The following is a 17,655-nucleotide window of genomic DNA, read 5'->3' as shown; positions in this document are numbered from 1 at the left end:
GCTGTGGATCAATGATTTCTGTGGTGGAAGCTCTGCCCATGGACATGATATGTGATTACATGGTGAGCTTGGGGTGGCCCAAAGCAAAAATCATGAGGGTCTATGAGGATCCGTGCTTCAAAACCAATTTTTTGGTCCATGGTGCTGCCAAGAAGCTGTGGATCCATGATTTCTGTGGTGCAAGCTCTGCTCATGGACATGATATGTGATTGGATGATGAGTTTGGGGGATCCAATGCAAAAATCATGAGGATCCATGGGGATCTGTGGTTCAAAATGAAGTTTTTGGTTCTTGGTGCTGCCACGAAGCCACAGGTCCATGATTTCTTTGGTGCAAGCTCCGCCCATGGACATGATATGTGATTGGATGGTGAGATGGGGGGGGGGGATACAAAACAAAAATCATGGGGATCCATGAGGATCCGTGGTCCAAAATGAAGTTTTTGGTCTATGGTGCTGTCACGAAGCCGTGGATCCACGATTTTTGTGGTGCAAGCTCCGCCCATGGACATGATCTGTGATTGGATGGTGAGCTTGGGGGGATCCAAAGCAAAGTCATGAGGATCTATGAGGATCCATGGTTCAAAATGAAGTTTTTGTTCCATGGCGCTGCGAAGCCGTGGATCCACGATTTCTGGGATGCAAACTCTGCCCATGGACATGATATGTGATTGGATGGTGAGTTTGGGGGGATCCAATGCAAAAATCATGAGGATCCATGAGGATCCGTAGTTTGGAAACGTGTTTTTCCGCTGTTATGGCGCACAGATTCATGGAGGCATGATTTTTCTGGTGCTACTTATAGTCTAAGACAGGATCTACATCATGATGGTGGTTTGATTTCATTTCACCATGAAAATCCTATGAATTCATGAGGATCTGTGCTTTGGAAACCTGTTTTTGTGCTGGTGAAGCGCCACAAATCCGTGGAAGCATGATCTTTGTGGTCCTGCTTACAGTCTAAGGCAGGATCTCTAGAATTATAATGGTTTTATTTCATTTCAATGTAAAAATCATATGAATTCATGAAGATCCGTGTGACTTTTACCTTTTTCCCTACTGAACGAGCTCACATAGGAGCTCACCTCTTGTTAGCAGATGCAGGATGCAAAGCAAGGTGGGAACTGGAACTTCTTTCTTTTTCTTTCTGTAGAAGGCATGACACCTTGTTCCAGAGGATGAATCCACAGCTGAAATTGCATGGCTCCAAGATAAATCAGGAACATAAGAAGAAAAGGTTTGTTTGGAAGAAACTTTGCAATGGAGTATATTTCAAGTAATACATGCACTGTGTATTTACATGTTTTCTCAGACTAGGTAAATTCAGTGGATCCCAATTAGGATCCCAGCTGCATAGCCCATTGTATACATGTTTACACAGAACTCACAATTTGTAGTTATTCACAGGCCACAAGCAACAAATCACTTGCAAAAGAATTTCCAGTATGTTATAGGAACTGTACAATTTATTTACAGCTTGACATTCTCTTTCTGCTATTGGACTTTATATCTCTGTATTTTAAAACGTTCTAACAGATTTTCCATGGGATATAGGAAGGAATTTGTCATTTGGCTGTTCCGTATTTACAAATGTTCATACTTTCTGTAAACATTTTGTTGCATTTTTGTAATTTAGTCTACTCACACAAATACACATTCAGAGAAGCTGAATACAAAACTTCTTGATGACATCTGGGCCCCTTGACCAATATGTCTGAACACATATGTCTTCTCGATCAAAGCCTGGCTGATTTCTCATTCATACATAAAATGCCATACATGTTCATAAATAATATGCCACAGTATAAACCCCACCTCTCTAGCTCTTCTAGCAAAGACCTGCCATACTCTGGCACTGGCTCATTTTTTCCTTTTTATTACATCCATTCACTCCTTTTGGCTCACACATATTCTTTGGAGCTTACACAATGGCACAGAATATAAAGGAAAAAGGAATTAATATGCTTGTAGTTTTTAAGGTGTCAGTTGCTGGAGCAAGTGGAAGGCTGTGGGACATCTGATTGTGTAAACAAAAGTTCTTGGCTCGTCAAAGGAAGTGAATTTTTAAGGACCTGCCAACCTGTCTTGAAGTCCTCTTCATGAGCACAATGTCTGGTTGGCCCCTTTTGGCCTTGCACATCTGCTTGATGAACAAGTCCTTCATTATTAAAATTCCTTTCACATAACATTTACTTCTAGCTCACGAATGAAGAACCATATGAAAATGAGAAAGGAAAATAATGTTCTGGCAGATCACAATTACAGTGGGTTCCATCCAATCTGGAGTGGCATGTAGCATGACCAGAGCTTTTCCTGACAAGCTGTCCATCCTGTGGTTTTCCACCTGAAAACAGTGCTTGTGATACAGTTTGCCAGCTGGTCTTCCTACCGTTGGCCTGACATGCAGGCTGTACCTTTTAGTACCATAGAGTCACTTCAGCTATTATCATTCACCCACTGAGATGTTTTGAATGATTTTTATTAGGTTTTCTAGACCAAAAATATAGCCATGATCTGGCCCATCATAGACAATCTGATTATACCTTGAGCCTTTGTATGTTGTATGAGCAAAGTCTATCATGCGGACATCAACTTTGGGGTGGGTGTTCCCACGTGGAACAGTGCTGCTGGTGTTCTGACAGCGCCCCTGAGTGAGGTTATCGATCATTTTCTCCAGTCCTTCATAAATTATAAGAAGAGAGCTGGAGTAGAACCGGTAAGAGCTCTGTTTTTTGATGATGGATAGTAGAGCCTTCAGCTGACACACAATGGGTTCCGCAAGGTCTGTTCTGAGACGTATACCATTGTGCAGAAACTGACAGATGGCCTGCTTGAAGCCATCTGGTGAGAGTTTCCGCCCATAATACTTGTCGTTGCAGAGATATTGGACAGTATCTGCTTGGTAAACCTGGAACAGAAAAGAACCATCATCTACATTAGCCATTTCTCTTGCAGAGTGTAATCTAATAAACTATATAGGTTGATCTGAAAAAAAAATCAACAGTACAATGTTTGAGCCCATTTTTGTAAAAGTAATCTTACCAGCACATTGTCTTGTTTGTTACCTTTTTATGCTACCCTTCTTCAAAGAAGTTCAGGAAGTATACATAACATACCTTTTATCCTCGCAACAGTCCTGTGAGATAGAGGAAGCTCCACACCCAAGATTACTTACTGAGCTTTATGGGACTTAATGAGTCTAACACTGGATGGGGACTTATCTACCACTTTTGTGCTGTAGAAATATTAAGGTTTTCAACCTATTAAAGATTGTCTAGTTGATTAATCAGTGAGCTGGTGATTAAATTTGATCCCTATCAATTATAGTTGTTAAAGTAGTTTATTTAATATTTATAACTGCTAAAATATACCTTTTATAAAATTACCATTTTCCCTAACTGCAATGGAAATATTTTGTAGCTATTCTCAGCTACATAAAATGGTGTAGTCCAGATCCACAGAGAACACTTGGCATGTTGACTCTGGAAAACTGGGGTCCAGCCCATGAAAACTTATGCCATTGAAAATGCGTTAGTTTTTCAGCTGCCACAGGATTCTTCAGCTTTTGCTGCAACACACAACTGTGGGGAGGGGGGGGGGGTTGGTTGGTATTGATCTATAAGAGAATAAGGAATTTTGGCACAAAAGAGGGTTTTTAAGCTGTAATATTTTGAACCAAAGTGGTTCATTTTAGCTTTTTACAGTAACCAACTGCCATAAATGAACAAACATTTCAAGTTTATGATCTCTCTTTTTAAAAGTACAGTGCAAGGCTAAAGCCAAGCAGCCTGGATATAAAATCAATAATCTTGTCAGTTTACTATGCTAGAGTTGGTTTGCATTATAGTTTCTCAGTTGGTTTGCATTATAGTTTCACTCCAAGCTCGCTTTCTTTATGTCATCCAAGAACATGCTCCCAAATGACAATGAGGGGAGACAGCCTGGAGAAGAGAGTTGTTCTTACCTGCATGCCACAAATACGGACTCCAAGGGATGCTGATGTACTCTGTTCACACTTCTTTATTTGCCGTGCTTTCTTCTCTTCTGATGCATCATCGCCATGCTGCCTGGTTCCCATCTTCAGGTCCAGAATACATGGATATTTATACTTGGATACCACATTTTCAAGCAACAGAAATTCTGGATGCACAAGTTAAAGTCATCAGATTTTTCCTTGAGTTGGACTTACAGCTGTCATGGAAACTTTGTGCACCACCTTCACTAGTTTGTTTATATTTAATTCAATTTATACCCCGCCCTCCCCGCTGTGGCGGGCTCAGGGCGGCTTACATCAAAATCATAGTATACTATGATCACAATAATAAAATCAATAAAACCATTAAATAATATAAGTTAAAACAATATACAGTTGGTACTAACAAATTAGATGTTACTCATATTCTCAGGACAACAGTTGTTCCAGAATTCTCCTACGGTTGATTGAAGGCTTGCCGGAAGAGAATGGTCTTACAGCCCTTATGGAACTGAGCAACGTCCCACAAGGCCCTAACCTCTTCCGGCAATTGATCCCACCAGGAGGGGGCTGCCACTGAAAAGGCCCGATCCCTGGTGGTCAACAGTCTCATCTCCTTCAGCCTGGGAATCACTAGTTTCCTTGACTATCCTCTTATTTTCATCTCAGCCTGTTTATCCTGGTGCAATTCCTACTACAAGAAGTTTCACTGCTGCCTCACATTATCTGTGTCCTTTTAAAACCCTTCCAAATAGTCCTTTTGTGCTACAAAGATTGCTACTAGTGCATAAAGTGCAATGGGATTTTGAATTATTTGTTGGCAGGTTTCTTTGACTGTTAGATTTTAGAACTGAAAGGAAAAGCTGCACAAACTAGATGTGATTAGTACCGCCCTTTGGAATTTTAAAATTTGGAAATGGGTATATGGTCAGAACTATTATACAATATCATTTATGAGGAGAAAACCAAGGTTTGTGAATTCTGAAACACAGGTTCCTCTACATAAAATTTAGAAGAAGAAGAAGATGAAGATATTGGATTTATATCCCGCCCTTCACTCCGAAGAGTCTCAGAGCGGCTCACAATCTCCTTTACCTTCCTCCCCCACAACAGTCACCCTGTGAGGTGGGTGGGGCTGGAGAGGGCTCTCACAGCAGCTGCCCTTTCAAGGACAACCTCTACCAGAGCTATGGCTGACCCAAGGCCATGCTAGCAGGTGCAAGTGGAGGAGTGGAGAATCAAACCCGGTTCTCCCAGATAAGAGTCCGCACACTTAACCACTACACCAAACCGGCTCTCCAGTGAAACCTAACATTGGTGAGATACAAATTTTATTTTCCTTATAATTTTATAAAATAGAACCTTTTAACATTTGTCTTTGCAATTATAGATTGGATTAGTAAAGACTAACAAGTCACCCTAAACCTTGGTCGATAAACTATGATTTGATTAAACTCTAGAGCAATGTCTGAATGATTAGGTTGATTCCGCACTAACCTTGCTCCACTCCAGGCTTCCGTTTCTCTCTGGAGCAAGCTAGCAATCTCTCACCAGCTGCTCCGCACTTCCATTTTGTGTGGGGAAAACCCACAATTTGCCGCACTGCAGCGTAAGGAAGATCCATACTTTAGGATTTGGGGAAAGCTGTGGCTCAGTAATAGAGCACCTGCTTAGTATGGAGAAGGTCCTGGATTCAGTCCTTGGCATCTCCAGCCCTTGATAGAGCAATGGTCTGACTCAGTATAAGGCAGTTAAAGTGCTCATGAGCAGAACTGAAAACAGGTCACCGTTGAAGAGGTATTGTAAGACAATATTATATTAAAAAGGGGCAGATGTGGGCTGCTGAATCATCCCCCCCACACAAAGCTTCCCTTGCTGCTTTTGTCTTGGCTGGACTCCACAACTGGAAGTTTGCCCCAGTGAGAAAAAAGCAACTGGTGGGGAGATGCTTTTAGAGGGGAAAGTTGGTTCAGCAATTCCTTCTTGGCCCTTCTCTTTAAATCATCTCCACTACCCACTTGATACTTGCATCTTAACGCACAGACTGTCTAGTTAGACCAGGCTTACTGAATTGTGCTCTTTGTGCTTACATTTTCTCCTATAATAAGTACAAATGTTCCATGATATATGAGAACTGTAATTTTCAATTATTATTAAAAGGGAACAATGGGAATTGTGCATTGCTGCCTTGGGATTATAAGCAATCTGTCAAATGTAACAACACCACCAAAGGAAAAGGATACGATGAAGTTTGTTTTCATTACACTTGGAAGACAGGCGGGTGAGCTGCTGCTTGTGGCAGTGTAGTCCCCAGGGGTTATAGCTGTTCTTTTCTGCCTTATTCCCACTGGCATCCTCCATAAGTGAAGACATATCTCTGTGGTACTGAAGGTCTGTTTGTAATAGTGCTTTCCCTTGGCAGCTAGACACAATGCAAAAACAAAATGATTATCTAGAAACAAAAAGATTAGCATCTTCAACCTAAACCTGTGTATGCAAAGGTAATTCCCAGTGAGGCCAAAAGGACTTGGAAGTAAATATTCCTTGGATGGTAGCTTGTATATCATAAAAATATGTGTGGCTCCAACATGCTTTAATAGTTGCCACCTGCTTTAGACAGAGGAAAGGGTAGAGCCAGGCTTCCTAGGAGTAAGCAACATCACAAGTGTCTTGCCTGCAACTACTTTGTCTCCTGGTGAAATTCTTTGACTTTTTTTACAGTGGTGGTTGTTTTGCAGCTTTTGCTGGACTGAGAAAGGGCTATCTGAGTCAGTTGTCATGTGCAGATCAGATTGCATCTTTTTTTGAATAATCCTTATATTAAGGATTATTAAGGATGGCTCAACCCTTGCTTTTTCCAGAGTTCAGGTACTGGAGTGGTGTTTTTCTCTAGCATCCTAATCTGAAACACACTTTCTTAGAAGCAAGTCCCTTTGGTTCAGTGGAGTTTATTTCAGTATGTTCACATTTCAGTTTTTTAGGCTGTAATCCAGTGCATACAGTCCCAAGAAATTGCTGTTTACTATTTTGGGAAAATGTGTTTCTCCCAAGTGCCAAATAGCAGTTCTGTGGTACTGTTTCAGGTTGGGGAAATGGGGTGTGTGTGTGTGTGTAATAATACTCCCCAGTGGGCCTGAACAGAATTGGGGCCCCATATGGCTATTGTATATATAGAAATAATGCTGAAAAGATCTAGTTATAGATCTTCCAATGCCTAGTCTAATGACAGCTTTCATCCCAATTCAATCATGGCGACTTTCTGGAATAACCTTGGATAGAATTGGACTGCACAGCTAGTAAGCACTCAGTAAATACCAAAGAGTGACTGCTGCAAAATCCAAATCCTGATTTTCCTACCCCCTTTAACTTTTTAGGCCATTAATATGCTACACATTACTTGTATTGTTTGAGTCCAGTAGCATCTTTAAGACCAAGTTAAAGGTGGTTAAAAGCTTTTGTGTGCATGTATACTTCTTGAGAGAACACTGATACAGAAGTCACCAACCATTACATATAGGATTGTTTGGTATATAGCCAGGCTCTGTACTGCAGCCGCATCTGTTCCAGTCCTACAGATGAAATTCTCATCTGAGGGATCTGCAATAAACATTTTTGGAACTAAAATATATACCCAGTGAGGTCAAGAAACAGATTAGGAAAGTCAAAATGGTATCCAGAGAAAGCTTGTTGCAAGACAGGCCCCAAAGAGACAATAACAGAACACCACTAGTGGTCATATACAGCTTTCAACTCAAAACAGTTCAACACATCATTAGTGACTTAACAACCTCTACTTTTTCACAGGTACTGGGAGGCAAACCTTTTCCTTCCCACAGACAGCCCCCTAATCTTAAACAACTCCTCAACCACAATAATGCAACATTAATTTGAACATGGACACTGGTACCAGAACTTGCTATAAACCCAGATGCCAACTTTGCTTCCACATATACCCAAACAGCACATTAACTGGACCTAACAACACTGACTACACCATCTCAGGCTCATTCACTTGCTCATTGTCTAACATTGTATATGCCATTATGCCAACAATGCCCTTCAGTTCTCTCATAGGGCATAAAGCTCAAGCCCTACAGCAAGGGATAAATGGACACAAATCTGACATCAAAAATCACAAAACAGAGAAACCTGTAGAAGACAATTTCAGCTTTCCAACATATTCACTGGTGGACCTCAAAGTTGTTTTATTGCAGAGGAATTTCAGAAACAGACTAGAACGGGAGATGGCTGAGTTACAAGTTATTACAACACTCAGGACAATGGAACCCCCAAAGCTTAACACAGATATTAGTTTCTTATCTCACTACACATGCTGCATCATTCACCTCTCGCATCTGTTCATAAACTCTTTTATTATGCTGTAGGCTAATTTGGTGTTATTCACAGCTGCTGCCAATTGCCTTCATCATTCTTAGCTATATTTACTGCTCAGTTACATATGCATCTTGATTCTAATTGGACCTTCTTGGCAACATCCTCCCCAGCCTCTGCCTATATGTAATGGCTGGTGACTTCTGTTTCAGTGTATCTGAAGAAGTGTGCATGCACACGAAAGCTTATACCCAGAATTAAGTTTTGTTGGTTTTAAAGGTGGCAATGGACTCAAACTTTATTGTGCTGCTTCAGACCAACATGGATACCCACCAGAATCTATTACTTGTATAGGTATAGGTGGGACAAACAGATTGGTTTAAAATAATGAGACCAAGTTGCTTTTATGGAGTTATTTGCAATGTGGATTTTAATGATGCTGATGGAGGAAGAGAAGACTCTTGAAGCGAGTGCAGTGGCTTCTGCTCTCCTTCACATGATTTAAACTAGGAATTTACTACTGAAAATAGTATTCCCCCATAGTGCATAAACAGAATGAGCTTCAGATTGTTCTCAGTGCTTTTGCCTCAGCTGCAATGCAGTTAAGCCACATGCAACCTCTGTTTCCATCTGGAATTGTTGTTCCTGGGGCAACCCATTAAAAATGAGAGCAATCGGAGTTCAATCCAGATGTGTTCACCACTCAGGATTCCATAGTTGGCTGTTGTTATTCGTGGAACACTTACACTTACCTATCTTTGATGGTGTTTGTGAGGGGACTGTGATTCCATTTGACAAACGTATGGCCACTGCTGCTGCTGTTCACCTGGTTGAGCTTCTGCCATATTGTTATTGAAGACTCTTTAGAAGCATTGTCCAGTACACTGTGGTTGTCTGTTCGTGGGCTGGCTATGAGGCTCAAATTGCCCATGCTGTCCTTCTTGAGGTGTACAGAAATGATGCCTTTAAATGAGAAGAAAATGTAAACATGAGAGAATAAAACTCTAATGCGGTAGGTTGAACACCACTGGAACTGAAAGAAATGGATCAGTTTATAATCAATTTTCTTTTACAAATATTAACAATTTAATGTATTTCAACTGAAAACCTCAGCACATTATGGAGTTACTTACCAAATATCTGGTTTGTAAATTCAATCTTTGAGAATATTAGTTCACTGTTAATAATTTGCAAAGTATTTACACGTTTCTGGATAATACAAAATTTAAATACAGATGGTTTCTTAGGATTTAGTCATGCAATATGCAGCATATAGCATGAAGACAAGAGCACTCATCTTTCTCAAATTAATCATTGTGTCAAAATTATGCATACTGAATTCACTAATTATAAATTGTCTGAAGTAAATTAAAACTTTTGCCAATACATTTAATGGAAATATATTCTGCAGATGGAGGGTATTCTTTGGAAGGTGCTTGTTTGGGAGTGTCTATGAAAGCAAGTAACAGCTAATTAGGAAGCTAGAAGTGGTTCAAACTCTGTACTGTTTAGCTCTTTGACTGTGAGGAATTAAACATGTATCGTGTCATTCTTTCAAAAACAGCCCATGGCTTCTTTAAAGGTTTTTTTTTCTTCCATTTTAACACCTTCCTCATATACAGTGTCCTTGCAGTTGCATTCTTTCCAAGGTATGCAATAGTTAATCAACTGCAGCCTGAGACTGGATTCCAGCATGTAGATGCTCTGGAGTTATGCCAGATTAGGAAGCAACCTAGGCGTTAGGATATCATAATGTATGTGCTACATGCATGGCTTTTTTTTGTAGAAAAAGCCCAGCAGGAACTAATTTGCATATTAGGTTACACCCTCTGACATCACCATTGTTTCACACAGGGCTTTTTTGCAGAAAACCCCCAGCAGGAACTCATTTGCATAGTAGGCCATGCCCCTGATACTAGGCCAGCCGGAACTGTGTTCCTATGCATTCCTGCTCAAAAAAAGCCCTGGCTATGTGAGTCCTTGTCAAATTCCTCTAAAGTGGGGAGTGGGGTGGGTGATTTAAGCCAAGCATGGACAGATGAGAGAAGGGATGCTAAATACTTCCCCTACCTGAACTTCCTCCCCAGCTGCTCCTTTCCACCTCCCCCCACCCCCGGCTGAGGTTTCTTATATACTCAGAGTTCCTTTTGAAAAACCAGCTGAAGGGAGGCATCTTAGGCCATGCTGGCTTTAAAGCATCCCTCCCCTTTATGTTGTTGTTGTTCAGTCACACAGTTGATTCTGACTCTTTGCAACCCCATGGACGAAATCGCGCCAGACCCTCCTGTCTTCCACCAGCCTCTGGTCTGCTCAAATTTGTGTTAGTTACATCAGTAACGCTGTCCAGCCATCTCATCTTTTGCCGTCCCCTTCTTCTTTTGCCTTCTGTCTTTCCCAGCATTAGGATCTTCTCCAGTGAGTGCTCCCTTCTCATTTGGTGACCAAAGTATCTGAGCTTCAGCTTCAGCATCTGACCTTCCAGGGAACAGTCAGGGTTGATTTCCCTTAGGACTGACTGATTTGATCTTCTTGCAGTCCAAGGGACTCTCAAGATTCTTCTCCAGCACCACAGCTCGAAAACATCTATTCTTTTGCACTCAGCCTTCCTTATGGTCCAACTCTCACAGCTATATATTACTACTGGGAATACCATAGCTTTGACTATACAGACTTTTGTTGGCAGGGTGATGTCTCTGGTTTTTATTATACTGCCTAGGTTCGCCATAGCTGTCCTCCCATCTTTTAATTTCATGGCTACAGTCACCATCTGCAGTGATCTTGGATCCCAGAAATGTGAAGTCTGTCACTACTTCCATGTCTTCCCCTTCTATTTGCCAAGGAGTGATGGGGCCAGATGCCAGGATCTTAGCTTTTTTGATGTTGAGTTTCAAGCTTACTTTTGTGCTCTCCTCTTTCACCCTCAACAAGAAGTTTTTTAGGACCGCTTCACTTTCTGCCATTAGAGTGGTGTCATCTGCATTTCTGAGGTTGTTTTTTCCAGCAGTCTTAATTCCAGCTTGTGCTCCATCCAGGCTGGCATTCCGCATGATGTACTCTGCATATAAATTAAATAAGGAGGGTGACAATATACATCCTTGTCGAACTCCTTTTCCTATTCTAAACCAATCAGTTGTTCCATATCCTGTTCTGACAGTTGCTTCTTGACCCTTATACAGGTTTCTCAGGAGACATGTGAGGTGGTCTGATACTCCCATCTCTTTAAGAACTTGCCACAGTTTGTTGTGATCCACACAATCAAAGGCTTTAGCGTAGTCAGTGAAGCAGAAATAGACGTTCTTCTGATACTCCTGTGCTTTCTCCATAATCCGGCGAACGTTGGAAATTTGATCTCTAGTTCCTCAATCTCTCTGAAACTCCCCCTTAGAGGATTCTTCAAAATTTATCAAAATGTTGATTATATATTGCATATTTTACTTATATTTTATAGTATTTTAACTTATAGTTATATATTAGGTGTTCCTTTCTGTTGTAAACTGCCTGAGCCCTGCTTGCAGGAAAGGGTAGCCTAAAAATATAATTAAATAAAAAATAAATAAAACACAATTCTAACACAGGTCTGTTGCTGATTTGTGTTTATCCCTTGGGTTTTACTTTTAGGTAGGAAGCAGGATTTTGAGACTGCTTTGGTTTTCTGCATTAGGGTAACATCACTGAAGAAAGAGTAAGAAAATGACAGTCAAAATATACAACTGGGAACCCACAGGGACTTTCAGGAGGCATCTCATTTCCCCTCCCCCACTGTTTCCTCTTTCCCTTTTCTAAACACCCCCATTGCTTCTCCCCTTTTCTTGCTTCCTCCTCTCCTTCAAGGATTGCTATTTTCCATGTGGGATGTGGTGATCTCCTGGAATCCCAACTACAGAGCTCCCAGCTACAGAGATGAGTTCCCTCTTTGGGTTGCCAGTTCCAGATCTGCCTTGTTTGCTCACAGCTCCAGTCATTGGATTTGCGTATCCTCAGATCTGTCCAACTTGGCTGTTAGTATATAGATTCCTGGAATCTGATTGGCTGAGCTGCATTCGTGGATATGGAATGTATCAATTGGAAGGAGGCTAGCAGTGGGGAGAAATCACCTCACAGTGGAGTTCTGAAGGCGTTCAGTTGTGGCAATTGAATGAGAAGGAGCTGAGAACAGCCTGTCGGCTGAGTTTCTTGTGACAGAACTGATTTAGAGTTTCTGTCAGAGAGAGAGTTTTAATTTGGAAGAAGGGGCAAAACTAGGCTCATTCCATGAGGAAACTTTCTGAGTGGTGGTACCCTGTGCCATTCTAGAGCAGAAAAACTGAAGGCTCTGCTGAGGAGATCTGTCAGTGCTTCAGGGCAGACTCCTGGTTCAATTAAGAACACACAAACACACTGGAAGAGAGACTAGGTTCTTGTGGCTGTTAAGAAATTCCAGGAGACAGAGAGGAACACTAGCTGTGTAGGACTGAGAACACGTGGGTTTGAGGGGCTTGTGTGATAGCACTCAAGGGTGTGAGTCCTGTGGTACTACTCTAATGTCTGGAGTGCACCTGTATGCTAGTGAGAGTGTCTGTGTGGGGATATTTCTGGCACAAGTCAGATAGTCTCTTGTGTGAAAGACAAAGAGTGTGTGATCCTTTTTTATGTTTTAGAAAGCATGAGCATAGCTTTTACAATCTTTCTCTGAATAGAGTGTTTCCTAGTGCTAAGGAAGCACTGCCTGCTTGTTTAGTTTATATATCATCAGCCTGCCAGTTGATTTTATAATAGTACTTCATCCTGCTAATATCTCTGGTGATTAGAGATCATTTGTTTAGTTGAATCCTGCCTGTCAACTGATTTGTTAAAAATAAACCTACAATTATTATTTCACTCCCTTCCTTCCTTTCTGTAAATTAATAAATATACTTTTTGTTTTTGAATTTTAAAACATCTGGTGCTCAGTTATTTTCTGACAAGATTTTATTCTGTGTGTCTGAGGTACTGGGTGAAGGTGACACAAAAATTCACAGTGGTCACTTTTTCCAAGTTGGCCCTGATCGTTCCTCATTTGCCTTTGCTAGTATGTAAATGAGACTAATACTTTGGCCACCAAATGAGAAGAGAACACTCACTGGAGAAGACCCTGAGGCTGGGAAAGATTGAAGGTAAAAGAAGAAGGGGACGACAAAGGATGAGATGGTTAGGCAGTGTTATCAATGCAACGAACATGAATCTGAGCAAACTTAGGACAGTGGAAGATAAGAGGGCCTGGCATGATGTGGTCCATGAGGTCATGAAGAGTCAGACTTGACTGTGCGACTAAACAACAATGGAAATGAGACTAAAGATATCAATGAGTTGCTAATTGGCTTTACTAACTACCTCGGTCTGCTTCCACATCAAGGATTTCCTATGTTTTGGCCATCAGACTGGTGCAGTTTTTTCATGTTTCCAAATGATGTCATCCTCCATTTGTGCACTGACTGTTAACCTTTTTTAAAGGTTGTAAAGTTATTGCATTATTCCTATCAGTGTTATTAATGTTTCTGGGTTTTAAAAACAAACAGAAGAAAATCACCCACAGCTCAGCCTGCCTTTTAGAAAGGGGGGGGGGGGGAATTGTTGCAGGAAGTCTTTTTTAATATATTGTTTTATTTCTAATAGCATTACCTATATTTCTTAAAACAAAATAAAAATATTAAAACAGGGTGGGTGGAGAATCCTGAGAGTCATAGGAAAATAGTGTGTGCGTGCGGGGTTCAATGCACATGAGGGGTAAAAGTGAAACCACAGCTGAGAGAACATAATAGATTACTCTGAGCTGTCTGGAATCTGCACCGCAAGAGCAATTTCACACAGAATTGTATCAGCAAGCAGACTACCATAGAAAATCCCCCTTGTGTGGAAGTGGCCCTTTAGACTTTCCTTTATGCAACCAATCTGCTGCTTGGCTGGTTCTTAAATAGAACAGGCCCTTTCCCACATTGCTCAGATTTCACATATGTAGCAATATGTACAGACCTAAAATAAAACCAGGGAAAACAGAAGCAGGGGGGATGGTTACTTAGAAAGCAGATCTTGTTGTTGGAATATTTTAAAAGATGATCTGTAAAACAGGAATAACTGTGTCATACTCTACAATCGGAACAGCTCCATTATTGTGCATTTGTTTATTTGGATCTCACCTTACCATTTCATAAGAGTAATTCCTTGGATGTTCTCATGGTTTGGGCCAATCACATCTTACAAATCCACATAGCTGTCATAAGGACTTGGGAGCAGGCATGTGCCTGGAGTTCTGTGCTGGGAACTCAGTTTCCACCCTTATGGAAAGGGTATGATTTGAATCAGGACCACAGCAGATAAAGAGAAGTTATTTAAGCCTCACTCCCCACCCCGGGTACCATGTAAATGTCCTCAGAAAACCACTGTTTGACTGCTGGGGAAACATTACACCTAACCATCAATATATGTCAGTTTCCTCAGTGGGCAAATAGCATCTTCTGAGTGCCATTTCAAGTTAGAGAAACAGCAAAGGGAAAGGGTGGGGAGGGGAGGCTCAAGTATCTTCTCCTTGCGTGTTGCAATCCTAATCCAAAATGGGCTCACCTAAGGATTAAGTTCCCATCTGGGCATTCCTAAAAGATATCCATGCCAGAGACTCTTGTCCCCATGTTGGACACAAGGATACTGTCACATCTAGTTTGGCCATAAGAAAACAATAGGAGCTACTTTTAAAATTAGAGCATGCATTAACTTTTAAAAGATGGCCTAAAGAGAAGTTCCCTTGTGTTCAGGTGTTGTCTGATTCTTTCAACACTGTTTCCCCTTCATACACAGACTAATATAACCAGAAAGACCAGGGATGAGTTCCAAGCTTGCAGTCTAAATACTGGAAGCATGGGTGTGGGAATACAAGAAATCAGGGAGGGAAGGAAAGAAGTGTGGATAACCAAACAGTAAAAGTGAAGTCTGTGCTACCTATAGAGGTACCAAGATTTTTTATGAAATATCCCTTTAGGTTTATAGAGAGAAGTGGTGGTTGAATAGTTTCCTCTTTAATCTAATTTCTATAGTACATAAACATATTTTATTGGAGAAAAAGTACTGTGAAAGACAAATCTGTGTAGGCTTACTCAACAGTGGCCCTTTAAAAAGACACAATAGTGACACTGATCTATCAAATATTATCCCATTTTAAAAAATGGATACCTGGTGATGGTGAAATACTTGGGTTCTGAATTAGGGGTTCTTAATCCAATAGTTATACTGAGGCAGTGAAAAATTTTCTATGATAGCATTATTGTGCCCTGGCCACAGAATCCTTCCTAACAACAAAAGTTACAAAAGCATTCTTCTTCCTTCTTCATGATACTTTACATTTATACTCCAGTTTTTGTCATCTTGACATCACTTCAATTCCACCAGTTACATAGCACAGCAACTCAATACATCCAATCATTTGCAGATGTTTGCTAGCATATCTAGTATTGTACTGCACGTCTAAGAATATTTTCCCACGTTCTTGGGGTCTTTATCTACTGAAAAGAGCTGTGCTCAGCTGGCTGAAACTGCTTCTGAAGCTTCTAGTTATTCTGCTGGCTTCTAGGGCACAAGAATTCATTCTTGAGCAAGCAGCATTAACAATTACGTTAGTCATGCTAAAGCAGATTTTTTTACCAGGTTTTTGGGTATCTGGAGAAGCAATGACACTGTTAAGATTGTAACTAAACATGGCTGCGGACACCTCTGCCTTTTAAAATTTCTATTATTCATAATTCCTATAACATTTTTCCTGCATACAAAGTGACAACATTCTTGTGAGAGAGGTTAGACTAAGGTCTCTCCAATAGGTTTCACAGCTAAGCTGGAATCTGACTCTCCTGGCTTGTTCCCAGTGGGCACATTCTTTTCACGTTCTGGCCAGCTGCACTATCCAGCCCATTACTGCTTTCAGTCAGAACTCAATGTTCAGACCAACTTTCCTCTGTAGTGTTGTTGTGAGTGGCTTCTCCAGTCTCAGAATACAAAATAATTAGGTGGCAAAAAGCTGCTAGCGAAGCAGCTTTTCCAAAGATGGAAATAATGTCAGGGTCTCATTATTTCCCATCCAGAAAGCTTTCAGGCTACTTTTCCCATGAAGTGGTTAAAGCGCCATATATTTGCAAGTGCTGCAGTGCCACTGATGAAACTGGAACACTTTGGGGCCCGTATGCCTGTGTATGTCTTGCCCAGTGACCGCCTGGAGATCCATCCTATACCATTAAAATCACGAATGAAGTAAAAGATGAGGCAGCTGAACCCTGCTCTGCTGTTTCTGCCCAGGTACTTTTGCTTGCCTTGCTGCCTGCCTGCTACAGCCAGTAGGCCTCTGTTTCATGCACAATAAATGCAGAAAGAGGAGGGTCTATAAAAGGCCTGGGAGAGGAACAGGTAACAGAAACCACAAACTCCTGGTTATTTCCCGCTTGAGCTGTATTTTTAAAGGTCTGATTTTTGGGTTGTAGCAATCCACAGTCCACTGTCAAACTGCTCTGTATTTCAGACACATGGCTCAAGATGCTCATCAACCTTTTACATATTTACCCCACTCCCAATAAAGCCTCAGTGATCATAGTTGCAGCTTTGAGAGAGTCTCAAATGACACATTGCTTATGGGCAAAGGCTTGTAGATGAGGCAGCTTTGACCTTTTGATGAAAGGCTGGTGACAGTGGTGCTCTTCTTAAGGACACAACAGATGCTACTCAGTGATTGCCGCATTTTCAGTTCCAGCTCTGACTTCCTCATAGAAGGGCCAGCTGAGAGTCTGCTTAGTAGTACTGGCCGTTGGTGATTAGGGAGGATCTCTCTAGGCCATGTGAACTGCACACAGAAGTCTGAGCAGTTCAGGTTTTGTGAGGGGAACTCTGGTAAGGATGCCAGGAAGAAAAAGCTGCTTCTGCATCTTTGACACAATTCAAGGCTTTTGAGAGCATGAAGATAAGCTTCATCAAGGCTGATGGATATGCTGCTACAGGCACAAGAGCAGGGCCAGTAAAGAAAGCTGGCAATCGCAGGCCAAAAAGTAATGCATAGAGATGCTTCTCAAATTTATCCCTGCGTAACATACCAAGAACTGAAGATCTGGTGGCACTCGGCCTTGCTTTTCCTCAGTCTTCTAAAATCTGGGGCAAGCAGCCAATATCCACCACTTTCTCATGTTGATGAATTAATGTAGTTTTATAGCTCACCTACAAAGTTATTCTAGTTTCTGCCAGGAAAAGATGTTGACCATTAGCTTTAGAAACTTCAGTCATTTCACTTTAAATGTAACAGGAAAGTGGCCTATAAGAGCTGCATCTTTTTTTATAGTCTACTAACCTAGTTTTTTGTCTCTGCATGCC

At 41.2% G+C, this 17,655-nt stretch overlaps 1 protein-coding gene across 2 annotated transcripts in view; it reads right to left on the bottom strand.

Annotated features, from left to right (window-relative positions):
* Nucleotides 1–1,443: 1,443 nt before the first annotated feature.
* IP6K3 (inositol hexakisphosphate kinase 3) overlaps nt 1,444–17,655 on the bottom strand; it is a 38,535-nt gene continuing 22,323 nt past the window's right edge. For both annotated transcript variants that reach the window (XM_060231496.1, XM_060231497.1), the window contains 4 exons: nt 9,057–9,267; nt 6,216–6,394; nt 3,964–4,139; nt 1,444–2,907 (listed from right to left, as the gene is read on the bottom strand). In XM_060231496.1, coding sequence (XP_060087479.1) covers nt 2,446–2,907; nt 3,964–4,139; nt 6,216–6,394; nt 9,057–9,267 — 1,028 coding nt within the window. In that variant the 3' untranslated portion in view covers nt 1,444–2,445. The remainder of the gene's footprint in view (nt 2,908–3,963; nt 4,140–6,215; nt 6,395–9,056; nt 9,268–17,655) is intronic.

The sequence above is a fragment of the Heteronotia binoei genome, chromosome 2 (assembly GCF_032191835.1).
Source record: "Heteronotia binoei isolate CCM8104 ecotype False Entrance Well chromosome 2, APGP_CSIRO_Hbin_v1, whole genome shotgun sequence".
NCBI classification, from domain to species: domain Eukaryota; kingdom Metazoa; phylum Chordata; class Lepidosauria; order Squamata; family Gekkonidae; genus Heteronotia; species Heteronotia binoei.
Note: the sequence above shows the minus strand (reverse complement) of the source record. Positions and strands in the feature narration are given on the sequence as shown.